The sequence below is a fragment of the Delphinapterus leucas genome, chromosome 1, assembly GCF_059928025.1.
Source record: "Delphinapterus leucas isolate spDelLeu-1000000601 "Yukka" chromosome 1, BTC_Dleu_Yukka2, whole genome shotgun sequence".
In the NCBI taxonomy this organism is placed as follows: Eukaryota; Metazoa; Chordata; class Mammalia; order Artiodactyla; family Monodontidae; genus Delphinapterus; species Delphinapterus leucas.
In genome coordinates, this window is record NC_143129.1 from 170,116,302 (window position 1) to 170,143,745 (window position 27,444).

The 27,444-nt window shown below is 53.2% G+C and overlaps 1 protein-coding gene across 6 annotated transcripts; it reads left to right on the forward strand.

Annotated features, from left to right (window-relative positions):
• Positions 1-1,931: 1,931 nt before the first annotated feature.
• On the forward strand, positions 1,932-26,555 carry CRYBG2 (crystallin beta-gamma domain containing 2). Of its 6 annotated transcripts, none has more exons than XM_089898501.1 (21): positions 1,938-2,542; positions 8,259-8,304; positions 8,931-11,520; positions 11,933-11,980; positions 12,068-12,180; positions 12,351-12,480; positions 14,831-14,970; positions 15,795-15,921; positions 16,162-16,197; positions 16,551-16,687; positions 16,848-16,974; positions 17,254-17,393; positions 17,490-17,616; positions 17,865-17,897; positions 18,025-18,137; positions 21,405-21,534; positions 22,807-22,946; positions 23,307-23,430; positions 24,962-25,120; positions 26,120-26,279; positions 26,374-26,555. In XM_089898501.1, the coding sequence occupies exons 3-21, from the start codon at positions 9,031-9,033 to the stop codon at positions 26,460-26,462; spliced, it is 4,563 nt and encodes a 1,520-aa protein (XP_089754627.1). In that variant the 5' UTR covers positions 1,938-2,542; positions 8,259-8,304; positions 8,931-9,030; the 3' UTR covers positions 26,463-26,555. The 6 variants fall into 6 exon arrangements, with proteins under 6 accessions (XP_089754631.1, XP_089754650.1, XP_089754627.1 ...); XM_089898497.1 differs by lacking the exon at positions 8,259-8,304 and adding an exon at positions 8,378-8,439; XM_089898505.1 differs by lacking the exons at positions 8,259-8,304; positions 8,931-11,520 and adding an exon at positions 8,305-8,439 and having other exon boundaries at positions 1,932-2,542.
• The last annotated feature ends 889 nt before the right edge of the window (positions 26,556-27,444 follow it).

Below are 27,444 nucleotides of genomic sequence, written 5' to 3' on the forward strand. Positions count from 1 at the left end.
CCCTGAGAGAAGAGGGGGGAGAGCCACCAGGTCCAGTCTGGAGGTGGGAGAGGAGGAGGCTACTTCATTCCTTTCCCTGTGCTTCCTCCCCAGGCCCTGGGGTGGCCAGAGCTGCCCTGACCTGGCCCAGGGCCAGGGCAGCACCAGCAGAGTCAGCCTCAAGGTAGGAGAGAATACAAGGGTGGGGGAGTGTAGGGAAGCAGAAGCTCTGGGAGGGGCTGGACCGGCCCTGAGAACCCTGACTTACAAGTTAGGCAACTGGAGTTCTCTCATCCCTCCTCTGCCACGGATTCACTGTGTGACCCTGAGCAGGTCACTTCCCACTTCTGAACCTCAGCTTCCCCGTCTGCAAAATGGGAAGAGTAATGCCTCTTAGGGCTGTTGTGGGAAATAACGTAACAGATGTAGAACCTCCAGTGCGGGGCCTAGATGCTCAGAAAACAGCTTCCTAATGTCGGGGCCCCTGGGGGAGGCATGTAGGGGCAGTACCTGTTCTCAGGACCCCCTTTCCACACTCCCTCTTTTAGCTTGACCTTCCCCATCTTTGACCCCTTTTCCCCACCTCCAGGCACTGCCCCCAGGGGTGACGCTGGGCCAGTGGTTTAACCTTCTGCCCGCAGTTTCCCCATCATCAGTGGGGACCTGAGCCATGGATCGGACAGAGACAAGGTTCCCCACTCCCCACCCGCTGGAGGAGCAGACGGCTTCCTCTGGAGGTGGCTCAAGCAGCCATGTGTCTCTCTGTGATCCTGAATACTATCAATAATTACTAGCATTTAATTGAGCACTGCTGGTACTCTGCATGGATTATCTCATGCAATCTTCACAGCACTCCCAGGAAGCAATAGTTTTATTATCACGCCCATTTTACACATGGGGAAACTAAGATGCAAGAGGTATTGCAGGTAGAAAGTAACAGAGCTGAGAATCAAGCCCATCTTGCCTTGCTCCGGGCCCCCAGATGAATCATCCAACCCTCCTGTTTCTTGAGATGTTCAGCCTCTGGGGAGTGAGAGGCTGCATCTATTTCATAGATGAGTAAATTAAGGCGTTTGGGATCAAGGGCCCCTGCTAGGAGGAATTTGACCCCAGACTTGGCTCCTCTGTTGCCAGGGACACAAACCCATCCCTGAAAACTGGTGTTTTGGATGGCAGTGTCCATTTGGGTCTGTGGTCCTGAACCCTCTCCCCTCACACACACAGCTAGGCTGGGCCCCAGGGGAAGACAGTGGACAGAAGTCAGTGTTGCCCCACTTAGGCGAAACCTCTTTCCAGGCTCGCTCTTGTCCCAAGAACATCTCTATGCCCAAGTACCTCCTCCCAAGTGTGTTTGGGAATCTCGGGCTGGGAGGGTACTGGGGAGTTGGCTGCAGGCTCTCTGGAAGCCAGGAGCGGGCAGAGGCCACAGGCATTTGTGGCAGGCATGCCCACAAAGCCCCTAAGGCCCAGGGCAGCTGGTGCCAAAGGGCTGGAGGCCAGAGGATTCCTGGGAAATCAGCAGTTGGCCTGAGAATCAGGAGCCCTCACTGTGTGACTTAAGTCATGTCAGTGTCCACTCTGGGCCTCACTTTCCTTGTGTGTAGAATGGGAAGGGGTGAGTTAAATGCTGAAGGGCCTTTCCAGAGCTCTGCCTCTTTGTCCAGATCTTGTGGCCTAAGAGGCAGTCTCTCTTTAAGGCAGCTCTGCTCGGTGTCAGAGCTCTGCTCAGCTTCTTCTGTGACCAGGAGGGCAGCTGGGGTGTCAGGGGTACCCTGAAGGCAGGGGAGTGATGCTGTTACCCAGTCTCTGCCTCTGCTTTCCCTCAGGCCCAAGCCCAGAGCCTCTCAGAGTTGGACCTTTGGGCAGGGAGCCGTGGCTCCTGGCTTTGGAAGCGACGACACAGCTCAGGGCGGTCTGCTGAGCCACCGGGGCGCCTACAGAGGCTAGCAGTGGGCAGCGCCTCTGACCTGGCCAACTCTGCCTCTGTGGGGCCAGAGAGCCTGGCACTGGCGGTGACCTCAGCAGAGCCTGCTGGGACCAGGTGTCCCTCATGCCCACCACCAGCTCCTGGATGTTTGGAACAAGGATTTCCAGGCTGCACCTGCCTGCAACCCCCGTACAAAGCCCAGGAGATTCCTCTGAGGCCTGAGCCACCCAGCAACCCGGAAGACGTGCGGCCCCGCCCAGCATCCTCCCCCAGGGCAGAGGGGGCAAAGGGTGAGCCTACCAGCGCAGGGCCAGCCCTGCCCGAGCCAGCCCAGACTCTACATGAGTGTCCCTCTGCCAGGAGGACCTGCTACCACATCACCGGCACCCTGCAGGGGCGTGGGCAAGCACCTGGGTAGGAGACTCAGGAGCCCAAACTGGCCCAACCAGCTCCCCACGCCTGCGGCCCTGAGGAATCCAGGGGCTGGCAAGAGCCTCCCCAGGGCCCCCGCCCCATCACAGGGTGCCTGGCGGACCTGCCTCAGGAGCCCGGGCTGAGAGCCCCACCACATCAGGGGAGCACGGCCCAGCGGCAGGAGCTCCAGGCTGGCCAGATGCCTGGGTCCCCGCATAGATGGTGAGTCGACTTCGCCCCACGTGCAGCAACGCGGGGAGGGGAAACCGGCCTGGCTGCCCCCTCTTGGGTCTCTATCTTGTCTCCGGGCTTCTCCAACTCAAGGCCCATTCATTCAGTTCCCTGGGGGTGAGCTGACCCTGCCATCCCCTCCCCTTCCCAACTCTGCCCTCCTTTCCCTCCCCTCATCCAAAGGCTACATCCTGGGGCCCAGTGCTTCCCTATTCCTCTGTCCGACTGAGGAGGGGGATATCCTGTCATGGAGAGGATGGGGGAGGGATCACCTTATCCTCAGCAACACACCCTCATTCCCTCGTTCTGTTCCGGAGACCACATTCCCAGCCTGAGAAGAGGCTCTCAGCCAAAGTGCTGTATGTCCTGGGGCAAGTTGCTTAACTTCTCTGGGCCTTGAGTTGTCAGGTAGATTTGGTAGCTGGAGATGAGGAAGGAGGAGGTGGTTACAGGAAAATACTTTGAACTCTAGAGAGTTGGGCTGCTGAAATAGCACGGATGATTTTTTTTATAAATTTATTTATTTTTGGTTGCTTTGGGTCTTTGTTGCTGCACGCGGACTTTCTCTAGTTGCGGCGAGCGGGGGCTACTCTTCGTTGCGGTGCGCAGGCTTCTCATTGTCGTGGCTTCTCTTGTTGCGGAGCACGGGCTCTAGGAGCGCAGGCTTCAGTAATTGTGGCATGTGGGCTCAGTAGTTGTGGCTTGCAGGCTCTAGAGCTCAGGCTCAGTAGTGGCGCACGGGCTTAGTTGCTCCGCGGCATGTGGGATCTTCCCGGGCCAGGGCTCGAACCCGTGTCCCTTGCATTGGCAGGCAGATTCTTAACCACTGCGCCACCAGGGAAGCTCAGGGATGCTTATTAATAAAGCTTCAGTCACAGCAATAATTACCCCACATTGTTCTGTGTTGGCAGCCACGGAATCAGGCACTGAGTTTCCCAAGCCTCTGTTTTTAATTTGTGTTGAAATTACTTTCCTGAATCTGCCTGGTGGGCTCAGAGGTGGAAGGATGTGTCCCCTAAAACTCACTGAAGAGGGGATGAACATGGGATCTCTCTAGAACCACCAGGAAGGGCACTGGGCCTCAAACAGGGCTCTGAAAATTTCCTAACGATGATGGTGGTGGCTGTCACTTATGGTTCGTTTTTTAAGCATAATTCTATTTAATCCTCACAACAGCCCCATGAAGTTGGACTAATCCTGCTCTCCACCTTCCCACCCCAATTACAATAGGGAAACTAAGGCTCAGAGAGGTTTCATCACCTGCTCAAAGTCAACTAGAAAGTGAAGGGCCCAAAATTTGAACCCGGGTACTTGTTTTCTAACTACTTCTCTCTCTTGCCTCTAACGGAGGCCTCGGTGGCCCTGTGCAAGCAGTGGAGTGTTGAGTGTGGACTGCAGAGCTTTCTGTAACCTCGTGGAGCAGATTTGGCAGTACTGTGTCAGCAGAGGCAGCATCAGGGATGACCAGGCCTCTGGGCAGGAGTCAGGGTAATGATTCTGTGACAAGGAAGAGGGACATGTGCGACCCAGGCTGGCTCAGAGACCTGCTGCGGGGGGAGGTTGTGCTCCAGCTGGGGGAGAAGGGCTGCAGAGAAAGGGAGGGTGAGTGGGAGGGGCAGTCCTTGGAGAGGGGAAAGGAAGGAGCAAGGCGGTTCATCTGGGGGACTTGGGCTCCATCTTCTACTCCCTGACTATTTTGGGCACAGGTGGATAATGACAGACTCGCAGGAGGCAAGCGCTCACTTAGAAAGGAAGGAAGAGGACCTCCAGGGGTGTCATCCTTCTCTGTTCCCTTTCTGGGGGAGGGTTCTCTGGGCCAGGATTGGCAATTGTGGGGGGTGGGGAGGCACAACGCAATTGGGTCTGGAAATGTAAGATGTGTATGCATCCAAGTGTGTGCATCTGTTCAAATAAGGGTGAATTTCAAGAGGAGGAGGGCTGGGGGCTGTGAATTGACTCTGTGTGTGTGTGTGTGTGTGTACTGTTAATGTGTGGGCATGTGTCACTGTGTTTGTGTGTTTCTGTGTATGTGTGTGACTTGTGTGTCTGCTGTGTCCCTGTGTGTATATCCCCGAGTGTCTGTGACTGACTCTGTGTTTGTGTGTCTGACTGCATACGTTGGGGTAAGCATCTATGTGCGTTTTTGTGCCTGTGTGACTCTGTGCGTCTGTGCCGTGTGTGTCTGTGTGTGACGCAGCACGAGCTTGTACGCCTGTGGGCTGGTTTGACCTAGTTTGTGGGTGACTCACAGGTAAGCGGGGAGAATCCAGGACGTGTCGGGTTAGATGAGGCTCTTTCCCACACTCCCCCTGCCCCCTCCTCAGCCTCTCCCTTTCCCAGCCCCACACACCTGATTTGGAAGGCACAGGTTAACCTGTGACAAATCCACCTATGGTCCGGGGCCCTGAAGAAGAGAGGGCTCTGGAAATGGGCATCTCTGCTGGCCTGGGAGAGGCATCCTGGGTCATTGGGGTGTGTCTTCAGAGGAAGGACAATATGGGGGAGGGCTATAGGCAGGCAGATTCCTGCATAGTTTGAAGAACATTCTAGCCATCACAACTATTCAGGGATGGGACAGGTCAGCTGTCAAATTGCGACCTCCCTGTCGCTAGAGGTATGCAAGCAGAAACAAATGATCACATGCTTGTGGAATGAATGACTATCGGGGGTGTTGTCCAGGGGCTGGATTACCAATGGCTTCCTCTGAAGCTGCTCTCCTGTTGCTTTGCCAAAGCCTATGGAGGCTTTCCAAATGTGGTTCCTGTTTTTATGTCTAATTCTTTGACTTCTGGACTCCTAGGATACCACCTCCAAGAGAAAATTGGCTTTGGATGAACCTAACCAGGGCCTAGTGCATCACGTGACACGATTAGTGCTGAATGAATGAATGAATGAATAAATGACTTAGAACCCAGGCTTTGACCCTTACTGTCTGCTGTCACGGACAGGGAATCTCAGCGAATGGTAGTTGTTATTGTTATTCAGAAATGGAGATTAGACTTGGGACAGGGGCTCATCAAGGCGTGAAGCTCCATGTGCGGGGGGAGCCTCAGCAAGGAGGACAGGGGAGAGGGTCAGGCCTCAGGGAAGTGCTGCAATCCAGGGCCTCAGGTGTCTGAGTGTGTCGCTCTCAGGAATTCTGGCCCAGGGAAAGGATTACGCATCCATCTCAGTCCCTCACCTCCCCCATATACAAGGCTTTTCTGGGGCCACTCAGACCCCGTCCTGGGCCACTCAGACCCCGTCCTGGGCCAGGCCACATGTTGTCACAGCCACCAGTGGTCCCCAAGTCAGGTCAGGCTTCCCTGGGCCTCATCCCCATTCATCTCTGCCCATCATAAAACCTGAGTCACTGCTGGGGCCACAAGACAGGGCCAAAGTTCTGGGTTCTACCAGCCTCTCAGGAGGGAGGAAAATAGAGAGGGAGGAGGGAAGTTGGGGGCATGGGTCCATTTCCGGCCTTAACTGCCCTTATAATGGTCTGGGGGCTGCCTCACAGAAAGGAGGAGCTGAAGACAGGCTGGTACTGAGGCTGATGTGGAACAAGCTGACCTTTTGGGTCCTTGAGGCCTGAGAATAGGATTGCCCTGCTCAGTGCAGCCTGGAAGTCGTAGTAGCTGACTGGCCCCTCCAGGACTGTATGGCCTCCTTTAAAAGTAAACCCCCAGGGGCTTCCCCCTCCAGGGGCTTCCCTGGTGGCGCAGTGGTTGAGAGTCCGCCTGCCGATGCAGGGGACACGGGTTCGTGCCCCGGTCCGGGAGGATCCCACATGCTGCGGAGAAGCTGGGCCCGTGGGTCATGGCCGCTGAGCCTGCGCATCCAGAGCCTATGCTCCGCAATGGGAGAGGCCACAACAGTGAGAGGCCCGCGTACTGCAAAAAAAAAAAAAAAAAAAAGAGGTGAAATAAAAGTAAACCCCCAAACCACAGAGTCTAAGTTTACCAGATACATCAGGGAATTTGATTCGGTGGTTAAGCACTTAGGATTGGGTTTAACTCTTGCCTCTGCTACTGTGTGACTCTGGGCAAGTTTCCTAACCTCTCTGAGCCTCCCCCCCCTCATGTGCAAAGTGGGAACGTTTGTTTATAATTTTTTAAATTATTTATTTATTTGGCTGCGCTCTTAGTTGTGGCACGTGGGATCTTTTAGTTGCAGCATGCACATGGGATCTTGTTCCCTGACCAGGGATCAAATCCAGGCCCCTGGAATTGGGAGCACAGAGTCTTAACCACCAGACCACCAGGGAAGTCCCTTGTTTATAATTTATAAATAATTTATTGTTTTTTTAAATTGAGGTGTAGTTAATTAATAACAATTTATAATTGTTAGTTTCAGGTGTACAGCAAAGTGACTCAGTTATATGTATCTTCAGATTATTTTCCACTATAGGGTATTACAAGATATTGAATATAGTTCCCTTTGCTATACAGTAAATCTTTGTTGCTTATCTATTTTTTTTTTTTGCTTATCTATTTTATATATAGTAGTTTGTATCTGTTAATACCATACTCCTAATTTATCCCCTCCCCTTCCCCTTTGGTAACCATAAGTTTGTTTTCGATGTATGTGAGTCTGTTTCTGTTTTGCATATAGATTCATTTGTATTATTTATTTATTTATTTATGGCTGCATCGTTGCTGTGCACGGGCTTTCTCTAGTTGTGGCGAGCAGGGGCTACTCTCCATTGCGGTGTGTGGGCTTCTCATTGCGGTGGCTTCTCTTGTTGTGGAGCACAGGCTCTAGGCGCGTGGGCTTCAGTAGTTGTGGCTCATGGGCTCAGTAGTTGTGGCACACGGGCTTAGTTGCTCCACGGCATGTGGGATCTTCCCCGGCCAGGGCTTGAACCTGTGTCCCCTGCATTGGCAGGCGGATTCTTAACCCCTGTGCCACCAGGGAAGCCCCTGTATTATTTTTTAGATTTCATATTCAAGTGATATCATAAAATGTTTGTCTTTCTCTGTCTGACTTACTTCACTAAGTATAATACTCCATGTTGCTGCAAATGGCAATATTTCATTCTTTTTTACAGTTGAGTAATATTCCATTGTATTTACATACCACATCTTCTTAAGCCAGTCGTCTGTTGATGGGCAATTGGGTTGCTTCCATGTCTTGGCTATTGTTAAGAGTGCTGCTATGAACATTGGGGTGCATGTATCTTTTTGAGTTAGAGTTTTCATCTTTTCTGAATATATACCCAGGAGTGGGATTGCTGGATCATATGGTAGCTCTATTTTTAGTTTTTTAAGAAACCTCCATACTGTTTTCCATAGTGAATAATTTGTTCTTTACGAGGAAGCTTATGAGCCAGTGTTTTAGTTTATAAAGTGAGTTTTTTTCTTTTAACATCTATTTCTTTTTTTTAAATTTTAATTGGGGTATAGTTGCTTTACAATGTTGTGACAGTTTCTGCTGTACAACAAAGTGAATCAGCTATATGTATACATATATCCCCTCCTTCTTAGACCTCCGTCCCCGCCATCCCACCCATCTAGGTCACCACAGAGCACTGAGCTGAGCTCCCTGTGCTATATAGCAGTTTCCCACTAGCTAGCTATTTTACACTCAGCAGTGTTTATACGTCAATCCCAATCTCCCAATTCATCCCACTTCCCCTTCCCCCCTCCACCATGTCCACACATCCGTTCTCTGCGTCTGTGTCTCTATTCTTGCCCTGCAAATAGATTCATCTGTACCATTTTTCTAGATTCCACATATATGCGTTAATATACGATATCTGTTTTTCTCATAAGGTGAGTTTTTATTCTCTCTTACTGGATGCTGACAATAACCCTGTGAACCCAGCATATACTCTTGTTATTCCAGTTTTGTGCCTGGGGGCCCTGAAGCTTGCCAGGGAGAAGTGGCTGCCCAAGGTCATCCTGCTAGTGAGTGACAGGGCCAGGGGGAACCCAACTTTGCTGGAGGCCAAAGCTGTCTTTCCTTACCTTCCTTTATAGTGATCAGAAGCACGGTCAGAACATCACTTGCCTAATTCTCAGTTTTTCGGTTTTCTAGTTTTCAGCTCCTGGAGGACTAGCCCCAGGGCTCCTTGGGCAGAGTCCCAGCCCCATCCACAGACCAGTGGGTCAGACCCATATGCCTTTCTGCTCTCTCCCTTCTCTCTCCTTCTAGGCTTAGCCCTTAGCTTCACCCCTTGAAGGACCCTGGCAAAGAGAACACCTGAAAGTAGGGAGAGGGGTGGGAGATCTGAGAGTATCGTGCCCGGTTTACAGATGAAGGAACAAAGGCTCCAAAGCTCACATGATTTGCCTGCGGTTACTCAGCCTGACCTTGGCAGGGGGAGTGATTCTGCACTGCAGACAGCCACCCTGACCACGCCCGACCCTGTCTCTCCTCTTCCCGGCACCCTCTGCAGTGATCTGGACCACAGTGAGCCAAGGACACCTCAGGATCCGTTGCTGGGGCCCAACAAGGAGGAGGCCAGTGGGCCCCCAGCTCGGGCCAAGGCCCGAGTGATGAGTACCACACTGACATGGCGGCAGTGGCCCCCTGCCCAGGAAGAGAGCAAACACCGTTTTCACAAGGTGTCCCTGGTATCAGGGGCCCAGCTGGAAGTCCACCAGGAGGAGATGTCTGAGTATGGCCACCGTCGGGAGGAAGTCAATGGCTTTGCTGCGCTGGAAGAAGAGACTATGAGTCACCAGGGTCCCAGGGACGGGGCTGGCTCCAAAAGCCTCCAGAGCCATGGGCCCATCTTCTCCAAAAAGTACACGCTGCCCCCCAAGCAGAAAAGGCCAGTGGGAAGGCCAAAGGAGGCTGTGGACCAGGGTGATGGCAGTGCCCAGGACCCCAGGACTGAGCCACCGAGCCCAGGAGCCACGGCCAAGACTGAGTTTTTGGCGCTGGTGCATGGGCCCCATGAGCCCAAGCCCAACCCAGGTGTGAGTCTCACCGGCGGGAGCTCCCGGAGCCTCGAGGAACGGCGGGTGACACGCACTGTGCAGACTACCATGGTGGTGGGAGGGCACGTGCACCGACAGGTGAACAGCTCTGTGACGAACTCTGTGGGGCTAACACTCCCGAGCAAGGCCCTGCCCAGGGGCCGCAATGCTGCCCGCGTGGTGCAGGCAGTGGTGGTGAGCCCCCGAGCCGAGGACTCACCCAGCCGCAGCCAGGCCCTGGAGCTGCTAAGTAGCCTTGTGCCTGCTGGGTGGAGCCCACCCGCCAGCCGGCTTCCCAGGCCCCTGGCTGCTGTGACAAGGAGTCCAGGTCTGGGCAGCACAGAGGGTGCAGCCCTGGGGCAGCTGCCTGAGACGGGGACAGCAGAGCCAGAGGACGGATCTGTCCTGGCTCCCACAGGCTTCCCGGACTATGCCCACCTGCCTCAGAACCAGGATGTCCCTGCAACCCACCCGGACCGAGACCAGGACAAAGCCCCAGATGCCAGGGTCTATGAGGTCCCAAGCGTGCAGAGAGCATCCAGCCCCACCCAGCTCCCTCTCCAGACCTCTCAGGGTCACACACCAGTACCCTCCTCTCCCAGACTCCAGACCCAAACCCCATCCCTGGGCCTAGGTCACCCCCCAGAGCAGCCGGAAGTACCTACCCATGCTAGGGCCCAGCTGACTCTCGAGCCCAGGGGACCCCAGGCCTGGCCCTCCGTCGAAAGGGAAGGGCATCCAGATCCCCCTGCTGCCACCAGCCTGCCCACGGTGAAGCCTGAGGTTCTTATAGTCCCTGGACAATCTCTTGCTCCATCCTCTACAAGAAGGAAGGCTGTCACCAGCCCAGAAGGTCTTTCTGCTCCATCCTCCCCAAGGAATAATGTTGTTCAGGACTCTGAAAATGTCCCTATCTTCTCCCTTACCCAGAAAGATGTAGTGCAGAGCCCTGGGGTTCCTGCTGACTCATCCCCTAAAGCAACCAAGGTTGCCCAGGCCCCAGAAGGCAGCCATAGCACCCAAAAAGAGGTTGTCCAGAGTATTGAAGGCAGCCTTGCCCCTCCTCTCACCAAGGAGGAGGCTGGTCAAGGCCTGACAGCTCCTGCTGTCCCACCCCCCAAACAGGAAGGGGAGGTTCAGGAATCTGAGGAGAGCCCCATCTCATCTCCTACCCAAAAAGAGGTTGTCCAGGGCCCTGGTGCTTCTACTGTCCCATATTCCACCCAGAAAGTAGTTGTCCAGGGCCCTACTGCTCTCATTGCCCCCTCCTCCTCAGGGGGCAAGGTATCCCTCAGCCCAGGAGGCCCCCCTGCCCCAAGGCTGATAGGAGCAGAGGCCAGCCTGGAGTCCCAGCTTGTCCCTGACTCCACCGAGGGCAAGATGTTCCCGGAGCCATCAAGGGAGGAGGAGGAGGTGGACCTGACTGCTGACCTGGAGATTTTCCTGGACACCCTGCGGAGTATGGAGCCCCCCGAGATCCTCCGCACTCACCGGCTGCCACGATCGCCCCGCTCCTCCTCCCTGGCCATATACGCCACGCTGCCTGCCATCGAGGAGGACCAGCCTGGGCCATGGGTGCTGGGACCCAGCCCCCAGGGGGTGCCCGCACTGGAACCAAATGAAGAGGAAAAGGGAGAGGAGGAGGAGGAGGAACCACAGAACCCCTACCTGAGCGACAGTGAAAAGCTCCAGCGCAGGCAGGAGAAAGCCAGGCCCAGCCCCTCCTGGGACTCCCACCCTGCCCGACCCCCCCAGGTCTCTTGCTCTCTTCTGGAGATGATGAAGAAGCACACAGCAGGTGCCAAGGATGCCCACCCAGAAGTCGGGCCAGAGTGGCAGGCAGGCAGCCGGCCCACTTCCCGTCTTGGAGGCAGCCTTCTCTTTGGGGGCCTGGTGCCTGCCCTCAAGGAGGCCCCCACTTTGGAACCACTGGACACAAAACCACCCGCTCTACCGCCCCACAGGGCACCAGGGCTCAAGAAGGTGCCAGGACAGCTGCCCCTGCTCTACAGGGAAAGGCCACCTCCAGAGAAGCCTGCATGTGCCCAGTCCCCGGAGGGGTGGGTAAGTGAGGCCTTGGGTGGGCAATGCAGGGGGCCTGGCCTCATCTGGGCCAGGGTTTGGATGGTGTGAGGACCATGATACTGGGGGGCAGAGTCTCCAGGGGCCAGGGGCATGGGTCTGAGGTCTAGTTCAGTGTGACCACATTTCTCTGGGCCTCTGTCTCCCTATCCAAACAGCAGATTTGCACTGTAGATTCCAAAGGGCTTGATATCTTGGAAGCTGGGGAAGGGGACAGCTTCCAGGGACAGAGTGATGAAGGTACCAGGGGGTTGGGAGCAAGTGTAGCATCCTTTGTGGGCCAGCTCTTTGGGGGTGGAGGGCCATAGGGAGGATGTGGGGTTCCTGGAATGGCAGGTTGGGGGAGACAGTAAGGAGGCAACCCCATAAGATCTATCACCGCTCTCCATTCCAGAGCTCAGCGTTGAAGACCCAGGGCAAACTGAACACCAGGCCTGGAAAGGTAGGGAGTGGGGGGCAAATGGGTGGGGCAGCAGGAGGTGGGGGATCTGTGGACAGGGCCTGAGGACCCCCTCTGTGCCTTCTCCAGATGACGCTCTTCTCGGAGCCTGGCTGCCAAGGCAGCAGCAGGGAGGTTTGGGAAGACACTGCTGATGCTTCCGGCTGGGCCCGCGTGGCTTCCATACGGGTGGTACGAGGCTGGTGAGTCCGGAGTTCCTGGCGGGGTCCTGCGTGTGAACCTGGGGGATGTGAGGGCAGTGGGAAGTGCCCAGTGAGAAGTGCCTGGCAGAAACCCCCTCAGCTACCCAGAGACCCTGTCTCGTGGGTACATCGTCTCCCCACTCAGTGACCCTAGGTCTTTGTGCCCGCAGCTGGGTGCTATACGAAGAGCCGGCGTTCCGGGGCCAGAAGCTGGTCCTGCCTGAAGGAGATGTGGAACTTGGAGCTCTGGGGCCAGCATGGAGTACCCAAGGCATTGGCTCCCTGAGGAGGGTTGTCCGGGTGAGTGGCTGGGTGTGGGGGACCAGGTTTTGCCCATCTACCCTAAGCCCCAGGCCCTGAGGAGGGAGACAGCCTCAGGTACCCAGAGTTGGAATTTCTGGGAGAGATCATATGGGATCGGAGTCTGGAGAGGGTTTATCATGTTCTCACCTGTAAAGTCCTGACCTCGGAGCCAGTGGGGAAGAAAAGGATTCTGGGTGTGCTCAGCCTGGCTTGGGGAGGCAGGGGCCAGGCAGAGGCCAAGCTCCAGTAGCTCCAGTTAGTGCTGGAGAAGGATTCAGTTAGAGCAACAGAAATGGGTAGGGGTGGCTGTGAGCACTCAACTCCCCAGCCCAGGCCCAAGCTTTCAGGCCCACGGCCAGAACCAAGGTGCCATGGATGTATGTTGATTCACGTGCTCACAGATGCTCTTTCATGTCAGCTGTGTGCCCGGCACCACACCAGGCAATGAGTAGGTTGGGAGATCTGCTCTCTGCCCTGTAGGACTCATGGTCAAGCTAGGGTATGAGGGCTTGGTTTGAAGCAGAAAAGCCATATAAACAGATTAGAGATTTAGAAACATCCCTCTGGTTGCCAGGAGGAGAAAAGACAGGGACTCTGGAGACAGGAAGACCAGGAAGGGCTGTGATTTCCAGCCAAGGGGAGCCTCTGAATTTTGAGGGAGGGGTATGTGGTCTGAATTTTGAGGGAGGGGTATGTGGTCTGAATTTTGAGGGAGGGGTATGTGGTCTGAATTTTGAGGGAGGGGTATGTGGTCTGAATTTTGAGGGAGGGGTATGTGGTCTGAATTTTGAGGGAGGGGTATGTGGTCTGAATTTTGAGGGAGGGGTATGTGGTCTGAATTTTGAGGGAGGGGTATGTGGTTTGAATTTTGAGGGAGGGGTATGTGGTCTGAATTTTGAGGGAGGGGTATGTGGTTTGAATTTTGAGGGAGGGGTATGTGGTTTGAATTTTGAAGGAGGGGTATGTGGTTTGAATTTTGAGGGAGGGGTATGTGGTTTGAATTTTGAAGGAGGGGTATGTGGTCTGAATTTTGAGGGAGGGGTATGTGGTTTGAATTTTGAGGGAGGGGTATGTGGTCTGAATTTTGAGGGAGGGGTATGTGGTTTGAATTTTGAGGGAGGGGTATGTGGTTTGAAAAGACATAGTCTTATTATAGTTACACATCTGTAAAGTGGGGGAAAATAATATTGTTTTCATAACACAAATTTACAAACTGCTAAAATTAAGCTTGACAAAGCCGTCTTGGCCACTGGGGAGACCCAGATGAGAACGCAAAGATCTAAGAGCAGGGCCTAGCCGACGTTTTGGGGTTTTTTTTTTAATTTGTTTTTTTGTTGTTGTTGTTTTTAATGGAAGGACAAATAACCCTGAGTTCAGAGCTGTTGAGAGGATCAGAATCTTAACTAGGGCAGTGGCCCAGCCACGCAAAGGAAGGGACAAGAATTTTCAAAGCCTCTCCGGAAACACACAAATATTTGTGGACAATTTATTGTGGGCTTCTCACAATAAATTCATCTTCACGTGGGAGGTAATGAGGTACAAGAGAAAAACAAGGGTTTTGAAGTCCAGTGGACCTGGGTTCCTTTGATTCATTCAGCACTGATTGGGTGCCTAGTGTGTATCAGGCACCTGGGACGTGCTGGGTTGCAACGGTGAAGAAAAACTGCAGTGCTCTGTTCTTGGTCTTGCTACTTACAGGCTGTGTGCCCTGGGGCGGCCCACTTAACTTCACTGAGCCTCACTTTCCTAGCCTGCGAATGGCGCGTAATAACTCTCGTTGGGAAGACCAAATGAGAAGGGGTAGGACAGGCCCTTATATATATGCCTTGCACCCAGTAGGTGCTTCATAAACATTTGATGGAGTGAGTGAATGAAAATGGCCCTAGTGAGGAAGAAACACCCAGAATGCAGAGAGGACCTGCAGCTTCCTGGGATGAGGTGCAGCTTCCTGGGTTAAGGAGGCCAGCCTGGACAGCCATAGAGATTTGTATGCAGTCTGGAATTGTATACAAAAGAAGGGTCAAAGTGAGACCTCAGGAAGTGGCTGTCTATCCCGCCCATCCCTCCACCAGGCTGGAAATGAGGCTCCCAGAGGCAAGGCAAAGGGCATGGCACTTGGCAGGCTCCTACTGGGAATTTTGGCCTCAGGTCCCAAAGGGCCAGTGCGGGACCAGTGAGGGCTTTGGTCCCAGGCTTGTCTGGCTGACCTTCAGAGAACACTCTAGTCATTTCTGGCTTCTGGGGAGAAGTCCCCAGCTGGACAGACTTGGGGAAGAAGGTGTGGGTGTGGCTGGTCTCTGAGGGCTGTTGTTTTATACTTCACTTTTCCACCCCTTTCCTTCCGTAGGACTACATTACCCCAGAGATCAGCCTGTACTCTGAGGAGGGCCTCAAGGGGGAGCAAGTGAAGCTAACCAAGGCCTTGGAGGACCCCCAGGGCCTGGAGAGGCCTCTGCAGGTGGCATCTGCCACCGTCTCCGCGGGACTGTGAGTCTGGGCTGTTCTGGGAACCCTACATTTAACATTCACTGTGCTGGGTGCTGGGGACACAGAGGTGACAGGACATGATTCCTGCCCTCAAGAAGTGCTCAGTCTACTGGTGGGGCCAGGCAAGTAAGCAGACAGTGGCAATCCAGAGTTCCAGGATGGAGAGACACGGGGCTGTAGGAGTACAGAACAGCACCAAACCAGCCTGAGGTCAGAGAAGCCTTCCTGGAGGAGGAGACTCCTCAGCTGGGACGAGTCAGCCCCAGAAGAATCTAAGCTCCATGAGGGCAGGGACTTTGTATGTTTTGTTCACCACTGTATCTCTGATGCCTGAAACAGGGCCTGGCATGGGGTAGATGCCCCTAAATATTTGTTAATTGAATGAATGGGGAAAAGAGTATACTAGCACCTGCAAAGGCCCAGAAGTGAGAGACTGACTTTGAAAGTTCACTCTGGCCAAAGGAAGCAGCAAGTGGGTAGACGTGAGGTCCAGGAGGAAGGCAGGGGGACAGGACAAAAGGCCTCTTTGTGCAGCTGGACTGTATTGTGAGGCTAATGGGGAATTACCCGGAGTTTTTAAACAGGTCCGGCTGCTGGAAAGAACTCTCAGCCACTGTGTGCAATTAGAGAGGGCCAGGTCGGAGGAGGGGAGATCAATGGAGTGGCTGCTGCAGGAAATTATGGGGGCCTGAAATGTCCTCCAGAGTCCCCTTGATGGGGGCCTCTCCCCCAAAACTTCTTTCCCCCCTCTACCCCTTCCACCCCATCCACTAATCTGTGTTCCCAGGAGTCTGGGGTGCAGCTGCCTCTCTGCCTCCCCTCAGGTGGCTTCTATACCCCAAGCCCTTCTTTGAAGACACTCCCTGCATCCTGGAGCCTGGAGAGTACCCCACCCCAGAGGCCTGGGGTGCATCAGATCCCAGTGTGGGCTCCCTGAAGCCCATGAGATTGGTAAGGAGCAGGTGGTCCCAAACAGGCTTGTCCTGTAGTCTGGGTGAAGAGGCTGGGCCTGGGAGCTCCTATTGGGAATGGGATTGGAGGAGAGGGAGGATTAGTCCAAGGGTTGGGGGAGAGGGAGGACATGGGGTTGGCCATTTTTAGGGGCCCCAGGAACAAGTAAACCCCAGGTCACCAGCCCCATCTGTCTTCCCGCACCTCTGGGCTGGTGTCTCAGCTCTGTCTCCTCTGCAGGGATGCCCAAGTGTGGAGAAGCCAGGGGAGCCCAAGGTAGGCATCTGGGCCTCAGGGTCAAAGAGGACCTTTGGGTGGGGTGTTTGTATGTGTGTGGCTATCACGGCCTGGACTAGAAGGTGGGAGAGGTGGGAGCTGGGGGCTAGAGGCTGGGCTGGGGAGGGGCGGGGTGGAAACCCGATGGGCTAACTGGGAACTGGCTTTTGATGTGTAAGGACCAGGTCAGAGGTCAGAGAAGAGACAGGAGTTAGGTAAGGGCTTGGGGCTCAGTGAGGGAGTGGGAGGGCTTAGCTCTGGGTTGATGCTGGGTAGAGTCATCCTGGGGTGGCTGGGTGGGTCTGGGTCCAGATCACTCCCCACCAACCTCACACAGCCCCTCTCCCCTGCAGGCTGTAGTGTATGAGGCCCCAGGCTTTCAGGGCCAGAGCTGGGAAGTGAGCCGAGACATCTACAACCTGCAGCAGCCAGAGGACGGCCAGAGCCCCAGCTTGGCCTCTGTGGGGTCCCTGCAAGTTCTTGGGGGCTGGTGAGGACTCAGGACCCTTCCTTCTACCTCATTCTCCCCACTAGCCTCTACCCTCCGGGATGGGAAGTGACCTGGTCTGCCTAGGGGTGGGGGCAGCTCTCTTACACATCCATGGGCTTCCTGTGACTGAGTCTGTTTGTCTGCCTCCCCCTTCCCCCAGCTGGGTGGGCTACGAGAAGGAGGGTTTCCGGGGTCACCAGTATCTGCTGGAGGAGGGAAAATACGCTGATTGGTCACATTGGGGAGGCTATAACAAGGCGCTGACCTCCCTGCGAATCATCCGGACGGTAAGCAAGAGCAACTGGGACATCCCTCTGCCTCTGGCCGCAGCCATACTTACCCCAGCACAATCTGTTGAGGGAAGAATTTGCGCCTCCTCTCCCTGTTCTCTAGAGCACCTGGAAGTGTTCCCTGAGGTCTAGCCTCTCTCCCTCCTAATGCCTTTCCCCAGCCCACACTGATCACCTCACCGCAAAGTCCCTTGGTGGACTGCGTCCTTGGGGTCTGGGCACCCCCAGGGGTTTCCGTCGGTGGGCGGGAGAAACCTGACTGTCCCTGGGGCCCAGGACTTCGGGGATCCGGAGGTGGTGCTGTTTGAGGCCGTGGACTTTGAGGGGCATAGCGTGGAGGTGAGCGAGGCATTGCCGGATGTGGAGCTGGCGGGACACGGCCCCAGAACGCAGGCCATCCACGTGCTCAGCGGCGTGTGAGTGACGGAAGCTCCGGGAGCTGGGCCGGCCGGGGGCGGTTCCGCAGAGGTACTGGCTCCTCCACGCTGACCCGCGCTCCGCCCTTCCTGCAGGTGGGTGGCCTATGAGGAAGTGGGTTTCTCCGGGGAGCAGTACGTGCTGGAGAAGGGCGTGTACCGCAACTGCGACGACTGGGGCGCGAGTAACAGCGCCCTCGCCTCTCTGCAGCCGGTCCTGCAGGTGTGTGCCCGCCGCAGGAACGGGGCCTCTTAGAGGGGAGGGGCTTGGCATCCCCCAGCAGTGGTGGGCGGGACTGGAACAACCGGGCTTGGAGCTCCTGGGGGCGGGGCCTCCTGGAAGGGGCGGGGCTAATACGGACCTGGGGGGTGAGGGACCTGCGAAAAGGGTCGGGAATACTGAAACCAGAGGAATTGAGGCGGGGGGCTAGCACACCCCTTAAATCTCGAAACTTCGGTCCCTCCCTTCAGGTCGGGGAGCACAATCTGCACTTTGTCTCAAAGGTAAGGAGCTGGTGGGGGGCCTATGTCTCCTCTTCCCTCATTTCAAATCTCTCCCCCACTTCCGCATTCTCTCTGTCCCACTCCATCACCCTCCTTCACTCTCATCTCTTCCCGTGTCTGCCGCCAGATTCAGCTTTTCTCCGGTCCGGACTTCCTGGGCGACCACATCTCCTTTGAGGATGACCAGACCTCTCTTCCCCCTTCCTTCCAGCCCCAATCTTGCCGGGTCCACGGCGGCAGGTGAGGAAGTGGGGAAGGGGAGACGGGGGCGGGAGGGGGGCGGGGGGCACCTGCACAGAAGCACTTAGCTCAGCTTGGAAATCGAGGCTGTAATTAGCGGTCTTTGTTGCAAATGATTTCCTTCCTTTGGCTTCCTTGAGATTAGCTATTCTATCCCAAATCATTCAACCTTAAAGCAAACAAAGCAAAATAAAGTTTTAGTAGAAAATGTAAAAACTGTAGACAGTATAGTGTAAATTAACAATAATTTATTATTACCTAATACCCAGTCCATGTTCGAATTCCTCCTGTTATCTCAAAAAATGCCTTTGTGAAATTGGTTCGTTTTTCTCAGGATCCAGACAAGGTCCACACATTGCATGTGGTCCATTTGATCTATAATGTATAACAGTACCTTTCCCTTCTTTTTATTTTATACCATTTACTCGTTTAAAGAACCCAATAATTTGCCCTGTAAGTTTCCCATCTTCTGTATTTACCTGATTGCTTCCTGGTGGTGTTTTAATTTTGTCCCTCTGTGCCCCATACTTCCTGTAAACTGGTAGTTAGATCTAGAGGCTTGATGAGATCCAGGGTGTTTTGTTTTGTTTTGCTGGCAAGAAGACTATTAGAGGTGGTATGTATACTTCCCACTGCATCACATCAGGAGGCACATGTCTAGCTGTCCCATTTTTAATGATATTAAGATCCCTACATTATAAGATTCCTCTCTGACCTTTCACCTAAAGATTTTTAGCATCCATTGATGATAATTGCCTAGACCCATTATTTCTTTAGAGGTTACAAAATGATTTCTAAGTTTTGTTATTCCCTATACGTATATTGGCTGGAATGCTTCTATAAAGAAGAACTTTCCCTTTTCAACTATTTGTTTACCTGAAATAGTTTATACAAAAAAGGCAGTTTGATCTTTTCCCAAGAATCAGTGTTTGCCCCTTTCTATCAATTTTCAGAATAATTTCTGAATTGGGGCCCTAGCAACCTCCAGAGCTGACCAATGAAGATTTTTTAAAGTATTGTTATGAACTCACGGGTTTTTTATGTATATGAAATGCTCCAGGCCCTTGGAGTCACTTGTTCTTTTGTGTACTCAAATTGTTTCATCTTTGGCAAATGGGAGCACCTCCAAATTGCTCCCTGGGTATTTTTTATATGACCCCAATAGTTTTTTTTATAACTTCCTTGTTTTTCTGGTACAGTAAGATGTCCCAGGATCATTTTGTACATTTTTTGCCTCAAACCAGGAATCATTTCCCAAAGAATCCTGGTTGCTTTTAATGCATAATGCTCTTTGGAGACCAAAATCTGCACGCTAGGTGTTTCAAAATTATAATACTGATATTACTACTAACAGTAAAAACCAGTGAATGCTGTTTGAGGTCTCTCTGTTGTTCTTTTTGTCCTCAGAACATTCACCTACATCCCATTAGGTATGTACAGTTCAAACTATTGTGTTTTTAAGACATTTGAAATAATACTTTTTTCTGTGCAGTTATGCCACCAACCTGATATACAGTTAGGTTCATTTATTTTGTTTATTTTAATTTTTATGAATACTTCTCATTTTTACTTAATTCTGTTTTCTAATTACATAAAATATTTGTAGTGTTCCTGTCTTAGTCAGCTTGAGCTACTATAACAAAATACCATACATTGGGTGGCTTAAACAACAGGAATTTATTTTCTCACAGATCTGGAGGCTGGAAGTCCAAGATCAAGGTGCTGGTTGATTTGGTTCCCTGGTGAGGGCTCTCTTCCTGGCTGGCAGATGGCTGCCTTCTTGCTGTGTCCTCACATGGCTGAGAAAGAGAGCTCCTATCTCTTCCTCTTCCTATAAGGACACTAATCCCATCATGGGGTCTCTAACCTTTTGATCTCATCTAAACCTAATTACCTCCCAAAGACCATCACATTGGAGGTTAGGACTTCAACATTGGAATTCTGGGGAGATACAAACATTCAGTCCATAATATTTCCAAAGTTAAGACTTAAAAAAAAATAGCTTTCATCTCTGTCCCTGCTACCTTTTCCACTCCCTCCCCCTATAGGTAATCTTTTGTGTGTGTGTGTGTGTGTGTTTAGTTTATTCATCCATTGTTTCTTTTTGAAGATATAAGCAAATATGCACTCATAAATTTACATATAATTATAGAAACCAAATATGTTTGGTTTTCCTCCTCCTCCATTTTCTTACACAAAAAGAAGCATACTACAATCTGGTAAATATACTAAAGACCACTGAATTGTACACTTTAAAAGAGTGAATTTTATGGTTTGTGAATTATATCTCAATTTTTTTAAAAGGAAGCATACTGTAAACACTGTTATGCACCTTGATTTTTTTTTTTTTTTTGCGGTATGCGGGCCTCTCACCACTGTGGCCCTTCCCGCTGCGGAGCACAGGCTCCGGATGCACAAGCTCAGCGGCCACGACCCACGGGCCCAGCCGCTCCGCGGCACGTGGGATCCTCCCGGACTGGGGCACGAACCCGCGTCCCCCACACTGGCAGGCAGACCCTCACCCACTGCGCCACCAGGGAAGCCCCACCTTGATTTTTTTTTTTTTTTTTGCGGTACGTGGGCCTCTCACTGTTGTGGCCTCTCCCATTGCGGAGCACAGGCTCCGGACGCGCAGGCTCAGCGGCCATGGCTCACGGGCCCAGCCGCTCCGCGGCATGTGGGATCCTCCCGGACCGGGGCACGAACCCATGTCCCCTGCATCGGCAGGTGGACTCTCAACCACTGCGCCACCAGGGAAGCCCTACCTTGATTTTTTTACTTAACAGTTTGGATATCACTTTATATCCCTTTAAGAACTCTTCCTCATTCTTTTTGACTGCTATGTTACACTCCAGATTCTTAGTTTATTCAACTAATCCCCAATTGATGGACATGTGGCGGCTCCCACTCTGCCACTGCAAACAGTGTGTAATCAATAGCCTTATGTATGTGTCATTTCATGTTTTTGAAGGGTGTCCTTGGGATAGATTCTGAGAAATGGGATTGCCGAGTAATTGTGCATGGAGTTTTGCTTGATGTTGCCGAATTTCCCCTGAAGGGCGGTATGATTTCATTCAGTCCTTTCTTAAGTCTGACCTTAGTCCCTGCTGCTGCAATGCCCATTTATCCTTGGCCTCCCCTGGACCGGGGGATCCCCGTCAAGTCTGCATCTACTCTGCTGTATCTCAGGGGGGCCTGGGCAGGCCAAGGAGAGGGTGGGCTCAAATATCTACTGACATCCCCCCACTCTTCCCCTTCCTTCCCCAGCTGGATCCTGTTTGATGAGAAGAACTTTGAGGGTGAGCAGCACATTCTCTCTGAGGGCGAGTTCCCCACTCTCACAGCCATGGGCTGCCTGGCCTCCACGGTCCTGGGCTCTCTCCAGAAGGTGCCCCTGGTAAGTGCCCCGCTCCAGTTTCAGGCACCCCTGAGGCAGGGGTTGCTGCTGGGGGAGCCCACACACAGAGCCTCTTCTCCCTGCTGAGTGGGCTTTGGGGCTTAAACCCAGTCTTCAAAACCACCCCAGGTCCCCTTGACCCCAGGGCTTCAAAGCCAGGTCAGCTTACTAGGGATTTATTGAGCCCCTGCTGAGATAGGTCCTAGAGCCCTGCAATATATCAGACATAGCCCTGCCTTCAAGGAACCCAGAAAGATTATAGCTCAGAGTGCTGTGTCCTGAAACTGAGGTGGGACAGGGCCAGGAGGGGCTAGCACTCAGGGGTGGGCTGGGAGCAGGGGCGACCAATGAGGTGGTGATTCTGGGCAGGGAGGAGTGGAACGGCAAGGTGGCTTTGCTGCATGGGGGGAACGGTGGGCGGGAGGAGGGCAGTGGGGCTGCTGCTACAGTGATCCAGGACAAATGATGATGTCCTGGACTAGGAAGATGTGGAGAGAAGTGACATGGGCTGATGAAGGACCTGGAGTCGGTAGGACTTGGTTATGAACTGGGTGGCCAGTGGGAGTGGCACAAGCAGAACAGCTGGTGTTTACTGTACCATGCTCTGGGCAGTGTTTAAAAGGCTTCCCATGCACTAAGGCATTTAATCCTCACCACAGCCCTATGAGCCATATAACTATTATCTTCTCCCTTTTTCTGACGTGAAAGCTGAGGCACAGAGAGGTCACGTGACTTGCTTCAGGTCACGCAGCTGATAATAGACAGAGCCAGGTTCTGTACAGCTACATGCTGGGCTCTGAAGACAAACAGACCTGGCTCTGAAGCCTGGCCTTAGGGCCTTGAGCAAGTGATTTACCTTCTCTAGCCTCAGTTTCCCTCTAAGTGGGGATAATAATAGCACCTGTTTATAGGGCTGTTGAGAAGTTATAATAAGATCAGGTAAAGCACTTGGCACAGAACCTGGCATGTAGTAAGCCCTGAATACATGAGAACTGCTATAATGACCAGTATTATTCTTGTCACTCATCTTAGAAGTGCCATTTACTGGGGAGGAGGTTTGAGGGGCAATGGGGGTTCTATCTGGCACATGCTACATCTGAGAACCTGGGGGACACCCAGCTGGCGGTGTCCAGGAGTCAGGGGCCCTGTGGGGTGGAGCTCAGGAGGGAAGAGAACCTGAAAGACCATTCTGGGAGTCGGGGTGTCTGGAACTAGAGGGACTGAGTTGGGGACTCTCGTGGCCTCACCCCTTCTCTGTGCCCCCGGCCGCAGCACTTTTCAGAGCCATCCATTTTCCTGTATGGCCTGGAGTGCTTCGAGGGGAAGGAGATCGAGCTCAGTGGGGAGCTGCGGAGCCTGCAAGCCGAGGGCTTCAACAACCACGTGCTGTCTGTGCGGATCAAGGGGGGCTTGTGAGTGTGCCGCGGGGATGCGGGGGCTGCGAGGGAGGGAGGGAGGTCAGGGGCCTCCAGGTCTTCCCGCCACTTCTACTGCACTCCCCTCCACGCCAGGAGGGAGAGGGGGGAAGGGTCACTGGCCCTCAGGGCTTGGACCCCAGCCCGAGGTGCTCTCCAGGACCCTCCTCTACCCTGCAAACCCCAGAGCTCCCTCCCAGCCTCCCTCTCTACCCGCTTCCGGGACCTGAACCCCAGGCAGAGGAGTCGGGGCATGAGAGAGGAGGAGGTGGAGAATGTTCTGACGGCTGCTCCTCCTCTTCTACCTGCCTACCTGTCTGTCTTCCTCGCTGTGTCTGTGGCACTTGCTGGGCCCAGCTGGGTGCTGTGCCAGCACAGCGACTTCCGGGGCCGCCAGTGGCTGGTGGGCAGCTGCGAGATCACCAACTGGCTGACGTACAGTGGGACCCAGAGGGTGGGCTCCCTCTACCCCATCAGGCAGGTAGGTAGCATGTCGGGTTGAGCACGTCTGGGCCAGTCTGTCTGGCTGTTTGTCTGTCTGTGCGTTTCCCATGTTTCTCAAACTCAGCCTTTGTGTACTTTTGTCACAATTTTTGTCACACCATCATTCCTTTTGAACCATTGTCTCCTTAATATTTTCCTCTAAACCAACTCACTTTTTTTTTTTTTACTTTATCCTATCCTAAGGAGTAATGTCCATAAGATCATGGGTTTGATGTGTATGATTTTTCCTTAATAGACATTGTGATAAATTCATTACCATTAAATTTTTAACAATAAGGCTTATCCACATAAGCCTGAAAATTATCTCCTGTACCACCCACCAGTGGTAAGCACACTTCACTTTGAAACACTGTGTCTGTACTTGTGTTTCCGTATGTCTGTGAGTGCATGTCTGGACATGTGTCTCATTTATGTGCATGTGCATTTATGTGGAGGCATGGCCACAGAGGGGTGTGTGTGTGTGTGTGTGCGCGCACACGCGTGCCCATCTGAGGGCGTTTCTGTGTCTGTGATATCACTTGTATGCATGTGTCCTCTGGAGGTGATCTGTGGGGGGATGTTTGTCATCCCCTCACCCTGTACATCTGTGAGAGTGTATTTATGACTGCACGTGCCTGTACTTGTGACACCATTGAAAGTGTGTATCTTTGTGTGAGGAAACTTGTGTGGTCCCTATTTCAGACTCTTATAACATCATTGCTAGAAGGAATCTTGGAGATTATCTCCAACCTTCACATTTTACAGATGGGGAAATAAAGGCCCAGAGAAGTGGACAAGAATTTGCTCTGCAATCTTCACGAGTATTTTACCTCCATGGGCCTCAGTTTCCTCATCTTTAAACTGGGGGTGCTATGTATGATAGAGTTGTTTAGAGGATTGAAGATAATAATGATGTAAAGCCGTTAGAACAGTGCTTGAATGGTTAGGCACTCAACAAACGTTAGCCGTGATTATTATTATTACGATTATTACTGTCACCACCATCCGAGACCCCCAGGTGATTTGTGGCCGAGCCAGGTCTGATGTCTGACAGCCCAGTGTCCGCCCTGCTGTGGTACCTCTTCAGCATGGGTAGTGCGTGCATTTCTCTCTGTAAGTGTGTGTGCACATCTATATTCCTATACACATCCAAACTTTTGGCAAACATAAGTGCCTGGCATGGAGTCGGCTGGGGGAGCAAATAATGTGAGCGTACATGTCGATGTGTATCCATGTGTTTGTGTCTGCGGCACTCCTGTACAACCATGTGGATCTTGGGTGTATCTGCCAGTGTTTCTGTGTGTATCTCTACAGATGTGGAACTGTGTGCGTGTGCACTATGTATGTGCCCCCGGCATATGTGTGAGAAAGAAGGGGTGACTTAGAAGCAGGGTCGAGGATGGTTTGGGGCAGGAGGGAGAGCTTGGGAGCTTGGGATACTGGAGGGTCCAGAGTTGAGGGCATTGGGGGCCCAAGTGGGAGCATCCCTGCCCAGAGACCCCTGACTCTCAGCTCCCCCCACTCACCAGCGCCGGGCTTATTTCCACCTCTGGAATGTGGCACTGGGGGGATTCCTGGCAGTGCCGGACCACGTGGAGGACATGAAGGCGGGCCGCGTGGTGGTCTCTGAGCCCCAAGCTGGAGGCAGCTGTATCTGGTACTACGAGGATGGGCTGCTGAAGAACCAGGTACCAGTTTAGGGACTGGGACAGGGTCACCAGGGCCCCAGACCCTCACAAGCCTACCTTTGGGACTCCCAGCCTGTTCCCAGTCAGGAACAGGACCCAGCCTTTGGCCAGAGAGACAGAGAGATACACAAACACCAGGACCCTGGTGGAGGTGGAGAATGCAGGCTGTGTACCCCTGGGCACTTTGGGCTCTTCTCTGGGCCTGTCTCCCGTCTGCAAAACAAGAGCATTGAACCAGATGCTTCTAAGGGACCACTCAGCTCTGATATCCTGTGACAGATTTGGATCCTATTAATAATGATAGATCTACTCCACAAACATTTCCTGAGCACCTGCTATGTGCCAGGCCCTGTTCTAGGTGCTGGGAATATAACAGTGAGAAGACAGAAACAACTCCTGCCCTCCTGAAGCTTGCATCCTAGTGGGGAGAGAAAGAAACAAATGAGTAAAATATCTTAGTACCTTAGGTGTTAAAAAGTGCAATAGAGGAAAAATACAATAAGAAAGGAAAATAGGAAGTATCAGTAGCTCTGACAAGGGGAGCCCTTCCTGAGAAGGTGGCATTGGAGGGAGGCACCTTGCAGGTTTCTTCATGTGAATGCCTCATGTAATCCCTAGAGGGCACTAGGGAGCAAGTTCTATTATACTTCCCATTTTATAGGTGAGGAAACGAGCACAGAGAAGTTAAGTAACTGGCTGAAAGTCACATAGCCAGTAAGTATGTGGAAGCTTGTCTGCTGCTAAAGCCTGTGCTTCAGGAGTCAGTCATGGAAGGCTTCCTGGAGGAGCTCGTATTTTTCCAGCCCTTTTATGGTTTCTCACATTAAACCCTCACAACAGCCGTCCCCAAGGAAACCAGAGCTCAGAAGGATTAGGAGATTTGCCCAGAGTCACAGTCCATACAAGCCAGGGTTCAAAGCTGGGTGTGTCAATGGTGTCTTGGGTTTGGTGGAGTCTCTGTGGGGAAGGCCAGTGCCTGACGACCTCCTGGGGCCTCAGGTGGCCCCCACCATGAGCCTGCAGGTGATTGGCACCCCCAGCACCGGCTCCAAGGTAGTGCTGTGGGCTGAGAGCCGCCTGCCCCGCCAGACGTGGAGCATCAGTGAATCAGGCCATATCTGCAGCCAGATGTTTGAAGGCCGGATCCTAGATGTGAAGGGTAAGTTGGGCATGTGTGTGGGAGAAGGCCCCTGCAGGCAGCAGAGTCCCCAGCTCCCTCTGACCATCTCCCCATCTCTTACCCCCTCCCCCAGGTGGCCAGGGCTACGACCGGGACCACGCAGTGCTGTGGGAGCTGGCCAAGGACAGGGCGTCCCAGATCTGGACTGTCCATGTGCTTTGAACCTCCCCCCACCCCCCAGCCCTGGAGGCTCTCCCTGGGATGAAATGTTTTTATAGGGTTTTTTGTTGTAACATAAACTTTTATAATATGCTCCCAGGTATCCTCACCTCTGTGCACCTTGGTATTTGGGGGTGGGAGTGAGGATTTGTTCACCTGCCTTCTTACTTGCCTGCACTCAGGTGGGCTTCTTCCCTCCCAGCTCCAGTTCTGGGGCCCAGCTAAGGCCCCCGTCTGCCACAGAGGGAACAGTGGGACCAGGCTAACCGCTGAGTGTGGTCTTGTATGCAGTCACCCCAAATGATGTGTTCTCAGGTCCTGCTCTGAGCCAGGTTTGGCACTGGGCTGTGGGGACACAAATATGAACCAAGCCCCTTGGTCCCCGCCCTCAAGCCACTCACAGTCCAGTGGAGGATCCCGATGGGAACGGTGATACACTCAGTGACTGGGTGAGAATGGAAGTGGAGGGATGCACAGGGGAGGAACCTAAACCTTTTAGGGGCACAGGGCAGGGAACACTGCTCGAAGGAGGGAACCCTCAGCTAAGATGTGGAGGATGAGAAGGAGTCAGCCAGGCTAAAGGGTGGCAGAGGGATGCAGACAAGTCCAGGGGCGGAAACTGGGAAGTGCAGTGCGGTGGGGACTCAGTGGGCGGGGTGGGAAAGGCAAGTGGGAGCCACACCTCAAAGGGCCTTGCCCACCCGGGCTCCTCTCAATTTCCCCCAACTCTGGTCTCAAGTCCTAAAGGTTTGGCCCCCTAGAAGCCAGAACAGGGGGTCTTGGTCCTTAACCCAGCTCAGAGAGGGCAGGACATAGTCTTTCAATCTGGTAGACACTTGTCCCCTTGGCCAACGCCCTCCAGGAAGAGGCAGATGGTCGAGGCCCTTGGTGCTTCTCCAGAGTTCCCTTCCTACTCTTCAGCTCTCAGTTCCACCAGCCCACACCCAGGAGGGTTGTCCTTCCTGCCTTCCCAGCCCATGGGTAG